Source organism: Odontesthes bonariensis, chromosome 16, assembly GCF_027942865.1.
Source record: "Odontesthes bonariensis isolate fOdoBon6 chromosome 16, fOdoBon6.hap1, whole genome shotgun sequence".
NCBI lineage: Eukaryota > Metazoa > Chordata > Actinopteri > Atheriniformes > Atherinopsidae > Odontesthes > Odontesthes bonariensis.
In genome coordinates this window covers 5644336-5664006 of record NC_134521.1, presented here as the reverse complement: position 1 = coordinate 5664006, position 19671 = coordinate 5644336, and the positions used below count along the sequence as shown (strand labels likewise).

General features: G+C 43.1%; 1 protein-coding gene across 1 annotated transcript; it reads right to left on the bottom strand.

Moving 5' to 3' along the window:
* Positions 1–7835: 7835 nt before the first annotated feature.
* On the bottom strand, positions 7836–8714 carry LOC142401907 (olfactory receptor 1E16-like). Its single transcript, XM_075487362.1, has one exon. It carries the CDS (start codon positions 8712–8714, stop codon positions 7836–7838), a length of 879 nt encoding a protein of 292 aa, XP_075343477.1.
* Positions 8715–19671: the final 10957 nt, after the last annotated feature.

The following is a 19671-nucleotide window of genomic DNA, read 5'->3' as shown; positions in this document are numbered from 1 at the left end:
CAGAGTTATTTCTAGGTTTTAGACACAGATTAGTTTTCTTGTTTGTCTGTGTTGCGTGAATGTTTTGTCTAATTGTTTTGATTTTTTGGCTAAAAAAGTGGGCAAATTCGTTGCATTTCTCAGTGGAGAGGAGGTCTGGGTTTGACTGTTTAGGAGGATTTGTGAGTTTTTCAACCATAGCAAACAGAGTTCGAGAATTGTTGACATTCTTATTAATCATTTCAGATAAATGCAGCTGTCTGGCCTTGCACAGCTCATTGTTATAACTACGCAGGCTTTCTTTATATAGCTCATAGTGAATCTGAAGCTTTGTTTTCCTCCATTTACGTTCAGCTTTCCTGCATTCTCTTTTCAGATTTTTGACCGTAGTGGTGTTTCTCCATGGGGTTTTCTGTTTGATCAAGGTGCTCTTGATTCTTATCGGTGCAACAGCTTCCATTACATTAAAAATTTTCAAGTTAAAATGATCCAGCATTCCTTCAACCGACTCTGCGCTCATTGTTGGTAACATAACTATGGCCTCCCTAAACTGAGCACTTGTTTTCTCATTGATATACCTCTTCTTAACTGAGAAGCTGGTTGTTTGAACATTCTGAGTAATATGTAAATCAAATAAAATACAAAAATGGTCAGACAAGGCCAAATCAGTAACCACAACAGAAGAAATATCAACACCTTTAGAAATGACCAGGTCCAGAATGTGACCTCGAAGGTGGGTAGGTTCTGTTACATGCTGCCACAAACCAAACATGTCCAGCACAGAAGAAAATTCTTTGGCAGTACCATCCGTCATATTATCCATGTGAATGTTAAAATCCCCGGTCAAGATAAAATGGTTAAAATCAGTCGAAATAACAGACAATAATTCAGAAAAATCACCAATAAAACTTGCACAGTATCCTGGAGATCTGTAAATGATTAAGAACAGGATTTTAGGAACACCCTTTAAAATAAAACTCAGATATTCAAAAGAAGTGAAATCACCAAATGATATCTCTTTACACTGGAATGTATCTTTAAATAAGGCAGCCTCCCCCCCACCTTTCCTCCCATTTCGGCATTTATCCATAAAACTAAAGTTTGGGGGAGCTGCTTCATTAAGAACAGTAGCACTTGTGCTCTCTGTTAACCATGTTTCTGTCAGAAAAAGAAAATCTAAATTGTGTGAAATTATGAAGTCATTAACTAACAGTGACTTATTGGACAGAGATCTAATATTAAGTAAGGCTAGCTTTGTGGAGTTTACACTGGTCTCTGTTGTATTCTGAGTTGTACGTGGTACCGTTAACAGATTAGATAAATTCACCCAGCAGGTTGACTGTTTTCGATTCCTTCTTTTACTAACTAATACAGGAATCCTATTGGGCCCCAGCTTGTTCTCAGAACAGCTGTCAGTAGTCGGACTTCTATAACAGGGACCCTGAACACATCATGGCATGGTATCTTTGGTTTGAACAGTGCTATCTTTGTTTTGAACTCTGGGTGTTGTGCTGCTCCTTGAACATCCTGCACATCCCCTTGTGTCCTGCTCTGCCAGGACAGATGATGTAAGAGGAGGAGGAGGGGGTGCCCTGCGTTTCTCGGTTGATGGTGGTCGCTGGAGTCCTGGCTGAGATAGAGACATCCTTTTGAGACCTTGGGTGATGTGGAGTAAAGGGTCTGGTGAGGGGGGAGGGCTGGGGGTTGTTTGCCTCGCTGCTGTGTCCTTCAGTCTAATCTGTACAGTCATGTTTGGGTTTGCCGTCCCAACAGCATGACGTAAATGTGCACCAAGTAATCTGCATCCAGTTCGATTGGGATGCACGCCATCAGGTCTGAAACGCTCCTTACAGTTCCAAAAGATATTAAAGTTATCAATGAACTTAATCCCATGGGCGATGCATGCATTTGACAACCATGTGTTCAGGTCAAGAAGTCTGCTGAAAAGTTCAATTCCTTTACCCACAGTAGGAATGGGGCCAGAAATGGAGACCCTGTGTGCTCCATAGTGACACAGTCTCTCAAACAGCAGAGAAAAATCCTTCTTCAAGATCTCAGAGCCAGTCTTCCTTCTCAGAATATCAAAAGACCCTGTGTGGACAATGATCCTCGTGCCATCTGGATGAGTAGACAGAATGGTCGGCAAAATATCTATCAGTTCCCTGACTGATGTATCAGAAAAAGTTATATTTTCCGTCTTTGCCATTCTGACATGCTATGTTATAGAGTCCCCGATTAGAATGGTGTCTATTGCTTTTTGTGTGGAGGTGTCGATCGCTTCTGTAGTCCTCACCTTGGTTGTGGGATTTGGGCTTCTCCTGATGATCTGGTTAGCCCTAGGCTGAGGTTTGGGGCCATTTATTTTGTTTGTCTTCATGTTTGGGTTACATTCATCATCACACACTCTATTTTGAGTCAACGGATCGTATCTATTGTGCAATAGAACTTCAGGTGGCGGAGTGAGTGCTGGAGGTTTAGGTTTAGTGCTGGATTTACCTCTGCGACGGACAACATGAGACCAGATCCTGGCTGGGGTTGATGATTTGGGTTTGGCACCAACACTGTTCCAGTGTGAGATGTCAGTCGGACCGTCCGGTTTGGAAGCTTCACCAGATATTCCAGTGTCATTTGGACAGATCCAGGGAAGTGTGTCAGCCAGGGCTGCAGTGTGAGATTCCACATCAGCTGTGATCCCGTGTAGAAAGATCTGAGTTAGTCCTTTGGCACATGAAGGCTCCACAGCCTGCGCAGGAACTATAATAGAGTCAATAAATTCCTCGTCGTTACGAATGTCTTGCAGCGTTTCAATCCTCTTCTCGAGCTGTGCTACCTTCGCAAAGAGTAGCTCACACTGTGTGCAGCTCACTGATACTGCAGGGTTAGGAGACATTTTTTCTGTCCGATTCTCTTTGTAAACAGGAGGGCTAATATCGTTTACAAATATACAATTAAAAGAAAAAGAATAAAAGAATAAAATTATATCCAAGACTTGTGGAAAGAAGTAGAATGATTTAAAAGCGAATAAAGCAATAAGCAGCAGGAGGAAGCAGGAGGAAGCAGAGACACGTCTGCACTCTTCAGAAGCAGGAAGTTTAAGGCAAGACCCTCTATGATGAAGAAAACAGTTGGACACCGCGTGCCCTTGCCCGGGACGCGGGTCACCGGGGCCTCCCCCTGGAGCCAGGGCCAGGGGTGGGGCCCGCTGGCGAGTGCCTGGTGGCCGGGTCTGTGCCCGTGGGGCTTGGTCGGGCACAGCCCGAAGAAACTACACAGGTCCCCCTTCTGACGGGCTCACCACCCGTGGGAGGGGCCATGGGGGTCGGGTGCAGTGTGAGCTGGGCGGCAGCCGAAGGCAGAGACCTTGGCGGTCTGATCCTCGGCTACTGAAGCTGGCTCTAGGGATGTGGAACGTCACATCTCTGTTGGGGAAGGAGCCTGAGCTGGTGCGCGAGGCTGAGCGGTTCCGGCTAGATATAGTTGGACTCACCTCGACGCATGGCTTGGGCTCCGGAACCAGCCTCCTCGAGAGGGGTTGGACTCTCTTCCATTCTGGAGTTGCCCGCGGCGAGAGGCGTAGAGCAGGTGTGGGCATACTTATTGCCCCCCGGCTGTGCGCCAGTACATTGGGGTTTACCCCGGTAGACGAGAGGGTAGCCTCCCTCCGCCTTAGGGTGGGGGGATGGGTCCTGACTGTTGTTTGTGCTTATGTACCGAACAGCAGTTCAGAGTACCCACCCTTTTTGGAGTCCCTGGAGGAGGCACTGGAGAGTGCTCCTCCGGGACACTCCCTCGTCATGCTGGGGGACTTCAATGCTCACGTGGGCAATGACAGTGAGACCTGGAGGGGCGTGATTGGGAGGAACGGCCCCCCCGATCTGAATCAGAGTGGTGTTTTGTTGTTAGACTTCTGTGCTCGTCACGGACTGTCCATAACGAACACCATGTTCAGGCATAAGGGTGTCCATATGTGCACTTGGCGCCAGGACACCCTAGGCCGCAGCTCGATGATCGACTTTGTGGTTGTATCGTCGGACTTGCGGCCGTATGTCCTGGACACTCGGGTGAAGAGAGGGGCGGAGCTGTCAACTGATCACCACCTGGTGGTGAGTTGGCTCCGCTGGTGGGGGAGGAAGCCGGTCAGACCTGGCAGGCCCAAACGTATTGTGAGGGTCTGTTGGGAACGGCTGGCGGAATCCCCTGTAAGGAGGAGTTTCAACTCCCACCTCCGGCAGAGCTTCAACCATGTCCCGGGGGAGGTGGGGGACATTGAGCCCGAATGGGCCATGTTCCATGCCTCCATTGTCGAGGCGGCCGACCGGAGCTGTGGCCGTAAGGTGGTCGGTGCCTGTCGTGGCGGCAACCCCCGAGCCCGCTGGTGGACCCCAGTGGTGAGGGAAGCCGTCAAGCTGAAGAAGGAGTCCTATCGGGCATTTTTGGCCAGTGGGACTCTGGAAGCAGCTGATGGGTACCGACAGGCCAAGCAGAACGCGGCCTCGGCGGTTGCTGAGGCAAAAACTTGGGCTTGGGAGGAGTTCGGGGAGGCCATGGAGAACGACTTCCGGACGGCCTCGAGGAGATTCTGGTCCACCATCTGGCGGCTCAGGGGGGGGAAGCGGTGCACCGTCAACACCGTGTATGGTGAGGGCGGGGCTCTGCTGACCTCAACTAGGGACGTCGTGAGTCGATGGGGGAAATACTTCGAGGGCCTCCTCAATCCTACCGACACGCCTTCCAATGAGGAAGCAGAGTTGGGGAGCTCGGACGTGGGGCCTCCCATTTCTGGGGCTGAAGTTGCCGAGGTGGTTAAAAAACTCCTCGGTGGCAAGGCCCGGGGGTGGATGAGGTCCGTCCTGAGTTCCTCAAGGCTCTGGGTGTTGTAGGGCTGTCTTGGTTGACACGCCTCTGCAGCATCGCGTGGACATCGGGGGCAGTTCCTCTGGACTGGCAGATCGGGGTGGTGGTCCCCCTCTTTAAAAAGGGGGACCGGAGGGTGTGTTCCAACTATAGGGGGATCACACTCCTCAGCCTCCCTGGTAAGGTCTATTCGGGGATACTGGAGAGGAGGATCCGCCGGATAGTCGAATCTCGGATACAGGAGGTGCAGTGTGGTTTTCGTCCTGGCTGTGGAATAGTGGACCAGCTCTATACCCTGGAGGGTGCATGGGAGTTCGCCCAACCGGTCTACATGTGTTTTGTGGACTTGGAGAAGGCGTTCGACCGTGTCCCTCGGGCACTCTTGTGTGGGGTGCTCCGGGAGTATGGAGTGCCGGACTCCTTTATATGGGCTGTTCGGTCTCTGTATGACCGGTGTCAGAGTTTGGTCCGCATTGCCGGCAGTAAGTCGGACATGTTTCCTGTGAGGGTTGGACTCCGTCAGGGCTGCCCTTTTCACCGATTCTGTTCATAATTTTTATGGACAGAATTTCTAGGCTCAGCCAGGGCGTTGAGGGGGTCTGTTTTGGCGACCTCAGAATCGGGTCTCTGCTTTTTGCGGACGATGCGGTTCTGTTGGCGTCGTCGGGCCGTGACCTTCAGCTCTCACTGGAGAGGTTCGCAGCCGAGTGTGAAGCGGCTGGGATGAGAATCAGCACCTCCAAATCTGAGACCATGGTCCTCAGCCGGAAAAGGGTGGAATGCCCTCTCCGGGTCGGGAATGAGATCCTTCCCCAAGTGGAGGAGTTCAAGTATCTCGGGGTCTTGTTCACGAGTGAGGGACGAATGGAGCAGGAGATTGACAGACGGATCGGTGTGGCGTCTGCAGTGATGCGGGCTCTGTACCGGCACGTCGTGGTGAAGAAGGAGCTGAGCCAGAAGGCGAAGCTCTCGATTTACCGGTCAATCTATGTTCCTACCCTCACCTATGGTCACGAGCTGTGGGTAGTGACCGAAAGAACGAGATCGCGAATACAAGCGGCCGAAATGAGTTTCCTCCGCAGGGTGTCTGGGCTTTCCCTTAGAGATAGGGTGAAATACTTTTTCATCACAAAATCGTCCCTCCAGAAAAAGTCAGACCTCACAATTGCTTGGCGCTATATTTGCCTCCCTTCATATCAATGCGTTCAGCCACCTAGCGATAGCCGCACCTGTTACGGTGTTTACTGCTCGGAAGCAGGGGACTGCTCGGTCTGCACTTCGGTCTGCACAGTTTACACAACCCGTAGTGATATGAAGGAAGAGAGAAATAGCGCCAAGCGATTGTGAGGTCTGACTTTTTCTGGATGAACGATTTTGTGATGCAAATGTATTACTCTTTTGAACGCATATTGTTTTTGCTTTATTTTCAGGATCCTAGCAAACTAGCCAGACTACCTTTGTCAACGCCAAAACGAGGCTGGAACTCGGCTCACAGGACGCAGCGGGGGGTAAGTCGATGTTCATAAATGATATTGCTAATATGGGATGTCATACAGCTTCATGTCAAAAGAGGCGAACTATCCCTTTAAGTCATTGGACTAGAAAACTTCATATGAGCATATTCATTTGGTTTCCTTGTGGTTTCGTTTTATCACATGAGTGAAAACAATATTAATATCTTTGTCAGTTCAAACACTGCAAAAGACATATGTACTGTATGGAAGTTATTTGTCTGTTATCTTTTGAAATCATTCTAAGTTCAGGAACTGTTTATTTGAAAGTTATTTCCTGATCAGATACAAGTTTCATGCATGTGATCACACCAAATATGTCACAGCGGGTGGGTAGGCAGGACACGGATGCGGACTCAGGTGTAAGACAAGAAACTGGGTTTATTCACAAGAAACAAAGTTAAACAAAAGGCGCGGCTGAGCCGGATGACAAAAACTTAAACTGTGGGACAAAAACAAGACTATGGAAAAACAAAACAAGGAACGTTACTTGGAAAAACACTGAATAACACTTAACTTGACGTGAAGACGTAGCGTGGCATGAGGGGTGAAAATCAGGTAAGGATATCAAACCAATGACAGGGGAGCCTGGAAACGAAATAGGGAACTGGGAGTGACCGGTGACAGTGGGCAGCTGGGGACAATGACAAACAGGTGACGTGAGTGACAACTAATGAGCAAACAGAAACTGTGGGGAAGACAATGGTAAACTATGAACTCAAAAACCAAAACATAAAACATAAGACTAAAAACATGGGGAAAAATCCCATGGGCGTGACAAAATATAATGGGTCAGAAACACCAACAGATACAGAGAAGTATGGTTTCTTCTTTATTGTAATCTTGGAGTGCATTTCAAAAAGCTTTCTCCAAGAAACTTTGGTTCACTCTGTTTTTTATGTAGAAAAAAATGTGTTGAACACAACAGAAGATACAGCTTCATGATCCTGACATTTAATTGTATCCATACTTTAAGTAAAGTAAACGAAAGTAAATGTGATGATCATGAGGAGGACATAAATCATCGCTACTTCAACATGAGCTGTGCAAGTTTTAAAGGTCTCTTTCTTGAACTGAGGCCACTCCAGTCAAAGCACAACACATACATTGATAACTAAATAAGATGACCAAGTAAAAACTATAAAATTGGAGGCGAGTTAGCAACATCTAATCATTAGTCAAATAAAGTTACTAATGCTATGAGGCTTCTTGTCTTAGTTTTTCTCAACTTAAAATCTTAATTTGACATTTCTGATCAGCTGCACATTTCATTTCAGTCACTGACAGACATTTTTTATTGATAAATCACATCACTTTGTAGCCTTTTCTTAATTTCATAATATCGTTTTGAACTTTCGTGAACAACATGTACAAACTGTAACAAAAGTTTCATCCTCCCTTTCTGGAAGTGCTTCCTTTACAACAGTAATTAGATGCAAAGTGAAGCATGCTGCAGTTATATATTTAACAGATCTGGTCCGAGACCAGATCTCAATTTACAGTGATTTTTAATTGCTTCCTGACATGTAATATTTTCTTCACTGATACTTTGATTTCCCGTGTCTGCATAACATAAATGATTGGGTTTAACATGGGAGGAAAGACTGAGGTTAGAGACAGGTTTATGATCCTGGCATTTGGATGTAGTTCTGCACCCATAGTGAAAGTGATTAATATTGGGATGAAATAGATTGCCACTAATGAAAGATGAGCTGTACAGGTTCTAAAGGCTTTCAATCTTTCTTGAACTGTAGATACTTTAGCTAAGGCATGGCCAATACAAATGTAACTGGACAAGATGAATGCCAGTGGAAGAAAAAGAAAAAGAATTGGAAACAAAAAGCCGATAACACGATTTGGAGTATTGTCGTTGCACGCAATTCGGTATATCTGACCATGGTCACAGAAATAGCTGTTAACAACCACAGACTTACAGAAGGAAAGTCTTGTAATAAGACCAGCTGCAATTATTATAGCAATTACGACAATGAGCCAGAAAGAGGCAATCAAGGAAAACATAAACCTGTGGGTCACCTTCACTTGGTAGTGCAGAGGATAGGTGATGGCAATCAGTCGATCATAGAAGAGAGCAACCAGATTAAGAGCCTGCATTGAAAGGCAAGTGTAGCAGAAAAAGAGGAATGTCAAGCAGTCACCGTAGGGGATGTTATAGTGATTAAACAAAAATATGTCTAGAACCTTCGGCACCAGTGCAGAGCTACCTATCAGGTTCACAAATGCAAGGTTAAAAACTGCAATATATTTAGGAGTTTGTAGGTTATGATCCAGATATATTACAGCCATTACAGCTGTGTTTCCCAGCACTGAAACAACATAGACAAAAAAGAGAAAGACATAGTAATACTTCATGTAGTGGCTATTCGTCCTCTTGTGTCGTTAATCAAAAAACAAAAAAGATGTCAAAACCATAATAAACTAAATTAAATCAAACGGCCACTGAGACACCATGGGAGTGAATTTACGCAGGTAATTGAATCCATTGTCCAGGCAAAAACCACGTTTCTTTCGGTTTATTTCTCCAAAACAAGCAAACAAACAAATGACAATGGCCTTTGCCGCCTCTCTTGCCCTGGTAAAAACCTATTTGCCCTCAGGTGCCTGCTCACCTGTGATTGCCTTGTCATCTAAGTAAACTCTCCAGTGCGCCCCAGCTACCCAGTGCTTTCAGAATAAAAGCATAATTAAATACCCAAATTAACTCAAACAATACTAAATATCATAAACAACCAAAAAAGGTTTATTCCCCAAACTAAACCCCCAAAAGATAACTAACTAATAAGTGAGACAAATATACAAAATAACAAATAGCTCCAACATTCCGGCCCCTAATTGTGAAAAGTTTAAACTCACAATTATATTCATTTTTACAAGGAGCTATTCCCTTTATCTCTCCCTAACTCTACAAAGAGGATTCTTCTGTCTTCTTCTGGTATGCTGTGAACAAAAAACACAGACAGAGGATAGAGTAGTCAGGGAGAAAGAAAGAATAATGTCCAATGTCCATGATCCTATACTGTGGCCTCCAGGAGCAGGCAGATCTTTGTTACAGGCCGCTGGCATCAGACTTGGTACTCAGAACTTGGCCCATCATCCAGGATCCTCTGGGAGCTGTAGCATCAGCGATGATGACAATATCTTCTCCGGTAAATCTGCCATCTTCTGCTCTCCAAGTTTTGGCGTCAAAATCCTCCCTCGAAGTGTGGCTTTGAAGCTCTGAAGTTTCTGTTGAAGAGAATTTTCAGCTCCTGTTTCCTTGTTGGTGTTCTCCATGTTCTTTGTATCTGCAGTAGCATCTGTATGTTCAGTATCTTTGTTGCTTGGAGGTGTTAGACTGTCCAAAGTCATTCTGCCTTCAAACTTTTGCTGCCTTTTTTGATGCTTTGCTTGCTTCTTTGCCTTTTTCTTTGCTTTTTTCTGCTGGTATTTGCTGCCAGCTCCAACAGGAATATCATAATTTCCACTTGTCGAGGCAGGACTGTTTGTGCCATTTTTTTCCAGTTCTGTTGTAGTTTCCATAGTTTTCATGAACTTAATGTCCTCTCTTGACATTTCCAATTGCTCCACTGATGTTTTTTCACTGAAATCATGATTATATTGACTAATAAGCATCTCCTCCAGATGTTCCACAGAGATATGATTAGTCGTGACGACAGAGGTGTTTCCACAACGAAGTGGTCCATTGATTACCCAGCCGACTCTGGTTCGGACTGCGTATGGTCCTTCCCCCTGACTGTTAATCAGTTCCCAGGGTTCCATCACCTTAGGAGCATCCGTCCCAATGAGCAGATCAACCTCTGCATCCAGGTTGTGAAGTTTTATGCTCCTCAGATAAGACCATTTTGCAATATCCTCTTGCTGTGGAATGTTCAATCTTGACACTGGCATGGTCTCTTGTGTCAAAACACTTGGCAACTCAATAAAATCATTTGCATCCATGCCAGACACTTCCACACCAGACAATACAGTGGTACTCACAATTTTCTTCTGACCCATGGTTCTCAATAAAATGTTGGCTGGTTTGCCTCTCAGGCCCAGTCTCCTTGCCAGACTGATGGTGCAGAATGTACCTGAACTCCCAGGATCCAGAAAAGCATATGTTTGCACAATCTCATCACTTGTGTGGCATTTAACCTGTACTGCGACAATGGAGAAGACAGCATCATCCTCATCACCGGCCCCAATAGCTCCACATGTCTGCGAAAGCCCAGGAGAAACACTCTGTGGGGGGCTCACAGTAGCTTGTGCATCTTTAAAGGATGTAGCTTTATCCTTTTCCTGAATGTGAAGGACTGATGGATGCTTCTGATCACACACGATACAAACCAAACGACCTCTGCAATGTTTGCTTGTGTGACCAATTCTCAAGCAACCAAAACAAATTCCATTTTCCTTTATGAAATTTATCTTGTCCCGATGCATCTTCAACTTGAACTGTGAGCATTTATCCAGAGAGTGACTGTTAAGTTTGCAGAATAAACAGCATTTGAGATGGCTTTGATCAGAGGTGGACTTGATGTTACTGTCCATGTAGATTTTGTCACCTTCCTTCACTGTAGCGACACTGGTGGCAAAAGTGCTTCCACTTCTTCTTTGCTTTGTGTAACTGACATTTGAGGCTTTGCTCCGGCTGACAAGAGGCAGATCTTGAATATTACCAAAGAGCGGATCAGAGACTATTTTGGCTTGTTTTTCCACAAAAGTCACCAGGTCAGTGAACATTACTCTGCATCCATTTTGCTCCTGCAGATCACATGCAACACTCCTCCACTTCTCACGTAGCTTGTAAGGAAGCTTCATCATAATAAGTTTGAGATTGGAGGGCATGTCCAAATCCTTCATGTAGATTATCTGCTGTGTCAAATTGGAGCAACCTCGAAGAAACAGGGAAAATGATTGCAATGCTGGTACATCCTCTGCTTTAATGGGGGGCCAGTTGAGAATTTTTTCAATGTAGGCTGAAGAAATTTTATGCTCATTTCCAAAATGCTCCATAAGAAGGAATTTGGCTCTCTGATAACCCACGCTTGGGGGTAGATGCTGACAGCTCCTGACAAGATCTCTTGGCTGCCCCCTGGTGTACTGTTCCAAAAATGACAAACAATCACTGAAATTGTTAGTTTTTCCTTCTACACAGTTTTCAAAGGATCTCATAAAAGACTGGAACTGAAGAGGGTCACCATCGAAAACAGGAATATTTCTCACTGGCAAAGCAGATGCCAAATTTTGCTGAACCAACAATGCAGTGATGTCATTCTGCCTTTGCATAATGTCCATAATATCGTTGCGTGAGTTCCTGTTGCTGGCTCGATTCAGAGCGTTAGGAACCATTTGTGTTGTTTGAGTTTGACTTATTATTGGGCCAGTGTCAGTTTGTGTTGTTGCTGCTCGTCCAGGTCTGACATTCACATGGGTATTAGTTGTCATTGATGGTCTGACGGTGACAGCTTGAACCTCAATGTGAGCTTTCCTCTGAATGTTATTTGCCGCATCCTTTTGTGGAACGAAATCATCTGCGTGTAGATTCAGCCGGTGCGTTCCCTGAGCATCAGTCCAGTTCCTGTCGAAATATGAGTTCATTGCGTCCGATCCTTTAGAGCCACATTTTGAATTGATTTCCAACACATTCAGTTTTGCATTAGCGGCAGCAAGTTCCGTTTCCAGAGCGAACAGTTCTTTTTCCTTTCTGAGGTTTTCCGCTTTTGCCTCCAATGCATGTTTCCTGTCTAATGCAGCCATGCGCTCTATAAGTGCTGCTTTATCAGCTTCTGTCTTTATTCTTGCAGATGATGTAGATGATGCTTTGGATAACTTAGAATGTGCTCTGGAACGTTTCTCCTCTTGGCTTGAAACGTTTGAAACACTGTCTTCGGGATTAATTTCATCAGAAGCCACACTTAAGTTATCAGGAGGTTGTTCATCATCATTTGGTTGAGCATATGGATGGCCAGCATCAGACAACCAACATTTGACCTTTTTAATGAAATCAGAAAACACAGACCGTTTTGCATGAAAATACGTATTTTGACGTTCAACTTCATCCTCTGGCAAATTTAGATTCAAAATGGCTTCATGCATATCATTGGCTTCTTCAAAGCACTTAATACATTTGCTCAGCTGAGCTTGCACTGAGTTCACATTGTCATTGGATTCCATCAAATCGCGTATTTTATCCATACACTTCTTTACTTGTTTGCACTTCGTAGACCTTTTTTCTTGACATGTCTTTACATAGAATTCCAGACCCTTTGAGGTAAACTTGACGCTCCGTTTTGAGAGCACGGACACAGCGTCATTTGCTTTAGATGAAGCCTCAGACATGTTTTCCACATCAAATAGTTTTCAGTCTTCTTTAATTTCCACACTCTTTGTTGAACTATTCACAACACACAGGGATATCGTTTGTGACACACGGCTCCGCATCAAATAACTTTATGAATGAGAGTAGGCGTGGTTTACCGTGACAGTAGTAGTATTGCTCAGCACACGCGCGTCATCCAAACTTCCAAAGATCCCAATAAACATCCAGTGAGAAGAAACGATGATTCAAACACTCCAATAGTTAAGCCGTTTTCCAATACAGCCTGCTTGTAATCCGTTGCTCACCGATGCTGTTGAGTGGTTTCGTGCGATGTCCGTCGGCCAGTGACTTTCCAAAACTGACGCGTTTTCCAATCCAGCAATCCTCTTTAATTTACCATCAATCCAATATCCAAGCTTCCAGAGATTCCATCCTCCTAATCTTCACTTTAGGGTAGGTTTTTACTTTATGTAGTGGCTATTCGTCCTCTTGTGTCGTTAATCAAAAAACAAAAAAGATGTCAAAACCATAATAAACTAAATGAAATCAAACGGCCACTGAGACACCATGGGAGTGAATTTACGCAGGTAATTGAATCCATTGTCCAGGCAAAAACCACGTTTCTTTCGGTTTATTTCTCCAAAACAAGCAAACAAACAAATGACAATGGCCTTTGCCGCCTCTCTTGCCCTGGTAAAAACCTATTTGCCCTCAGGTGCCTGCTCACCTGTGATTGCCTTGTCATCTAAGTAAACTCTCCAGTGCGCCCCAGCTACCCAGTGCTTTCAGAATAAAAGCATAATTAAATACCCAAATTAACTCAAACAATACTAAATATCATAAACAACCAAAAAAGGTTTATTCCCCAAACTAAACCCCCAAAAGATAACTAACTAATAAGTGAGACAAATATACAAAATAACAAATAGCTCCAACACTTCATGTTAGGTATGCCAATAAATCCACTTATTATTATTATCTGTCTGAGCTCTGGCAGCAGTACTGCACATGTCAGTGCTGTGATATCATGTGTTCAGCTCTTCTCTGTCGGTGTCTCTTGGATTGTGAACCTCAAGCAAACTTTAACTGTTTTCTGTATGTGTGATCCCCTGAGTGTATTTCCTTGGAAACAAACTTTATCAAATACGGTTATCTGACAATCTATTCATATGTGGAAATACGTACATTCAATTTTACAAATGAAGTGACATTATACTTTTTGCTAAAGTACAGAAACGTGTTTACTGTAAGCCATAATGGATTCCCTGTTCCTATATGTGATTCCCATATGTTTAAAGAATTTGAAATCAAAATCATATGGACATTTTTTATATGGATTTTTAAACAGCTGTTGGAAAAAATAACAAAGAAGTGGAACAAAGTTTAATCTATCTCCAATATTTGTGTCTCATGACTTTCCCCATGCTCCCTCCAGCCACGCTAGGAGTAACTTGTTAAGTAAACACTTCCCAGAGTTTTGCTCTCTGCATGTTACATCGATACAACCAGAGCATGAGGTTCCAAAGTCAAAGTAGATACTTGGAATGAGTTAAACGTGAAAATCCATTATCCAATTCAGGGCAACTTTACATCCACAACTTCACTGCTAAATGTAGTTCTACTACTTCCTGGTAGTTCGAAGTGAAAATTTATCTTTATTGTAGTCCCAATACCTTTAAGGTCATCTCAGTGCTCCTCCATGGAATGTCACACTTAAGTGTAGTAATTCCTAAACTCTGTGCCACAGCCTGGCCTTAAAGTTGAGAATGCAGTTGCTCTAAATTACAGATTTGCGTGTTTATTATGGCTATCTTAGGCCTTATGTAGGCCCACCCTGTGTTTGTAGCATTGGTTGGGCACAGAAGGGAAACCCTGTACCTACCTATGTTAAACATTTTTTCACAGGTGTCAGTAAGGGGGTGGCAGGACTTTAAAGGTAAAAGAAAACTTGGTTTATTTACAAAAAGAACAAAAGTCAAAACAAGGCGCGGCTGAGCCGGATGACGAAACCTAACTGTGGAAACAAAACATGAGTATCACTGTGACAAAAAAAAAACAAAAAAAAACTTGACATGACATGAATGCACTTCGCTTAGATAGGCGTGGCGTGGCGTGGCGTGGAAGGTAATTGGTGAAATCAGGGTAGGAATTCCCAACTGAATGGGGAAACCTGGGAACAAAGTAAGTGGAGCTGAAGACAATAGACATGGGGACTGAGGAAAAAACAATGACAAAACTTAAGAACTAAACATGAACTTAAAACATGGGGAAAACCCCATGGACATGACAATAGGTGTGTCTTTTCTTTTTGACCTACAGTAGTAACTCATTTCTGACATGGACAAATCTAACTGCTGCCCACCATTTTATAGCATATATGAATAATTTTCATACAGTGAACATTTAGCTGGCAGTGGTAATCCACACAGTACATTCCACTTCATAGTACTTCATAGCATAAATTAACCTTTCATCATTGCTCGAGCACCAAAATACAAGTATGTATCTGTGCAGTATCTCTGAGTAAAAAGACTCCACTTAACCACATTAAATTCATAGAGCATTTCAGAACATGCCACATCGTAAACTGTTGCTATGAACAAAGCTAAGTTCTCCCAACTTTTTCTAAAATTTCACGTTTACATTCTGTTTGAACATCAGGTGGAAACGGGTGGAAACGTACAGCTTCATACAACATACAGCTTCATGATCCTGACATTTAACTTCCATGTCGAGAAAAACGTAACTTTCTTCACAAAGAGCTGGAGATCTGCAGCAAAGGCAAAAAGGCCGATAAGGTGATGCAGGTAAGTAATGCTATGCAGAGGAAACCTCACATACTGTATTAGTGAACCCAGCCACACCACAGGTGCCCCCATGTGATAAATAATGGTTGTCTGATAACAAAATGACGCCACAGGTTCCCACTTCAGACATTAAAACAGATTATATGTCTTATTGCAGGGGTCTTCAACGTTTTTCAGACCAGGGACCCCCAAACTGATGGAGAGGTGGAGTAGGGACCCCCCTACTATTTATATGGCATACAATTGTGTTTTATATTTAACGGGGCCTAGTGCCGTGTGTAAACATAGCTACTCTGTTATTGTACATTCAATACTAAGCTATTCAAATAATACACAGGTTAATATATTCATGTTTTTATTTTAAACATGTGCAAGGTACAGGGTGGCCGTGCCACTGCCATTTATAAACAAACATCTTGCATACAACACTGAGCTATTCAAATAATCCACAGATTTTAACTTTAAACATGCATGTAGATGGGACAATGAATCCTCAAACCATCTGTGGATGGCACACGTTTGCACACAATTTGTGAGAAAAAACTGTTTGAAAAAAAAAAAATAAATAAAAATTAAAAATCGCCTAATCAACCAAAGATTTCGCGACCCCCCTGCAGTACCTCCGCGGACCCCCTGTTGAAGACCTCTGTCTTATTGTATGAGGGTTTTTTTTTCATGACCGGCTGACACTGAGGGCTATGCAAGACCTATTTAACTAGGAATCCTCCACAGAAAAGCTCATCTTGAGATCAAGAAGTTTGCAAAGCTTTCCATGGACTACAAATACTGTCTCACGCCATCTATCATACTGGCTTTAGTGAATAAATCAAAGGACTTTTTTAGGGTGGTAAGACTGTTGCTACACTGTTGGTAACACATCATATATCGGGGCTATTTCGTAGACATTTGAATACAGTTGCATCTTGACATTTTGGGCAATAAAAAATTGAAAATTCCTACTCCATGTGATGTAACCGGTCAAGTCTACTTCTCTAAGTAAGTTCCATCATGGGTTACTTGGTTGTGATATAAAGGGCATTTGGCATGCATGTTCTTAAAGCCAAGGTTCAACTCTGCTTGGCAGTAGACTTCATTGGCACGCATAATGTGCAATGAGAGCAAATGTCTTCTTTCCAAATATCAACCCACATACAAACTCAACTCTTATGTTATAGTTTTGTAATGATAAGAAAATTAATTAAGGATTCATCTGATCATTTTTGACGAGTTGTCACATTCTTCATTTTCCCTTTTAAGCCTTTTGTGGTGTCATTACAGTGTTTTTACAATATGCCGCATTATCCATCACCTGCACTACCGTCATCACAAAGCCATTTTTAGAAGGGGTAATAGATGACGTTAGGACACCATTAAGTGAGCTTACTTGAGCTGCAACATCTCAGATTAAAAAAAAAGAAGAATAGTCAAAATTGAATGTAAAGACTAACAAGAGCATATTCGATGTTGAGGCAGAAGCGCTCCAAAGTTTGGTTATATTTCACCAAAAAGGACAAAACTAGGGCCAGTTGCAACACGTGCAGAGCTTTGATCACATCAAAGGGGGGAAATACCTCCAACATGCTGAAACATTTGACCACACAGCATGCAGTTACTTTGCACGAATGTAAAGTCTTTGACACGCTGCTAAGTGATGGCGGCAACTCTCGCGGGGGAGCTTGTGGCACGGCTCTCAAGTCTCACGGCATTGAGCGTGACAGTCACGCTTTTTCGGTCTTTTGTCACGCACTCCCGCCACAGATTGTATTTCTCACGCTGTAAAAAAATTATAAGATAAATTTCTCTAGCGAGCCGCTATCGCTATGGAAACGGCAGGAAACAAGCACGACTCTGATGAGTCTCAGCAGAGCAGTTATTAATAACAACAACACTAATAATAATATTATTGACCCAATTCCTGCGATCCGTTGAACCGGCCCGCCCAACGGGGTCATTTGTACTACATATAACTGGATGAGAACTGATGAGAGAAACGATAAGGAACCGATAAGCGATATCGATAATGGAACCGGAATTGCTAAATTCTTAACAATTCCCATCTATAGTGGTGAAAAACCATTGCTCTTTCAGACCAAAACGTGGTCCAGGTAATTTAAACTTTTTAACTTCACAAGGCAAAGAAAGTGGAAGGAGATGCAGGTGTACTGCATTGACCCGCCCTTGATTCTATTCTGTTCATACTCAAGAAAAATAATACAGGTTCTGACAGTGGTGTAGTCTACGTTGAACGCAGGTATACGGCGTATACCCACCTCTTTTTTTTGGTGGATTTCCATATACCCACCTAAAATGCTCAGTATACCCACCTAAAATTCGTTTTTCAACATTTAGAATTGCACAGCCACGTTTCATCAACTATCACTTCTCATGGAAGCCTTGTTATAATTTAACAATACAACGACAACACTTCAGAATAGCATTCATTCGGAAATTGCGGCAGTCAGTCAATCTCCCAGCGATTCACTATCAGTGTTTTGACAATAACGTCCCATAGAAACTCTTCTTCTTTGTATTAGTTGAAAGCGGTGATTCTCTAACGCACAACAGCGCCCCCTTTAGGAGTGGAAGATGGAAAACTAAAATGGATGTGTGTGTGTATGTATATATATTTTTTTTATGTATATTACATATATAAACGAATGTAATACACATATATATATATTACAATTAATTAATTCTGACAGCCCTTGTGTATGTATATATATATATATATATATATAAATAAATAAAACAACCTGTCTCAAGATGTGATGGTGTTCTGCTGCTTTAAAACAATCACTCTGTTAGGCCTCGCTCTATGAGGGATGAGTACAAAGATTAAGTGTCACAGGGAGTCCCATTGCCACTGAGATACACAGCACACAGTCCACACAATCAAAGTGAGTTTATGCTGTCCCTCATGCATGCAAGGGGCAGGTAAGTGCAAAGCTGCGACCCCACAAACATGTTTGTCCCTTAACACGTTAAGACAGCATTATAAATGTGCTGTTACCAGAATGGCAATGACCAAGTCGTAGTGCCTTTTTAAAAGCCCTGTGTTATGTCATAGTATTGTAGTACTATGGAACTTAACTTTTCAATGACTATTACAGCGCGCCACTGGAGGTACAGCGTGCATTAAGGGGCTACTATTGGTCCCGAGGGGTCCCGAGTCCCGACCCCTAGTTTGGTACCACGGGCCTATGACTGGCCAACTATACAGTATACCCACCTCAAAAAGGTAGACTACACCACTGGGTTCTGAGATTTACGATCTTCCTTTTGTGAGAACCCTCATAAAGGATCGTAAAATAAAGGGTGAATAAGACCAAACATGGTTCAGATACTCTACTCTTACTGATTCTTCATACTGTAGATATGTAATTGTGTTTTCTGTTTTTTTTCCTGTTGTTTACATCAAGCATATTGCATCATAAAGTTTGGAACAAACTTCAGTTTCACAACTGAACAACTCTTTAATCCCAAGCCGGAAAAACTCCCGCCTAATGAGGCTGTTAATGAGTTGTTTGTTGTCAGGATAATGACACATCCTGAGCAGTGATGTGGGACACCCTGTGTTATGTTAGATAAGCTATAAAAAAGTAATAAGAAAGAAAAACAATGTGATATGAAGTTAAAAACTTTTCATGCCCTTGATAAGGCCTGACAGAGGGCATCAAATTATAAAGCTCTTTAGGAAAAATGTATTTATGATTTCAGTTGGCTTAACTGCAGGCCATGTCATAACACAAGTAAAATGTGAATTACCTCTTGGCTGAGCAGCATTTATTTATTTATTTACTTTACAAATATGAACCATATGAGAAGAGAAATGCACAGGGAATAAAAAAAGAAAGGAGAACAAAATAAACAAGTCCTGCAACACATACTCATAGATTGTTTGTTTGTCTTCTATGACCAACAAGCTCCCCTACGGGCAACTGGAGATATTTCACATTTAAGATTTAAATGGCCATATAGAACATCTGGTGGTTCCCTGTAATACAACTCATGTGATCACTTTCAGTTCGGAACAAGCGTCATTATGAAGTGTTTACCCTAAAAAGCCGCAAAGCCTTCATAAGGGACAGGATGGAGTGGAAACTTTTGTGTTTTCATTCATTCCCTCTTTTGTTTCTCTCCTGTTTTGACTGCATACATGTTTGCATGACACCTTTAAAAAAACATTATTGGTTTGGTTTGT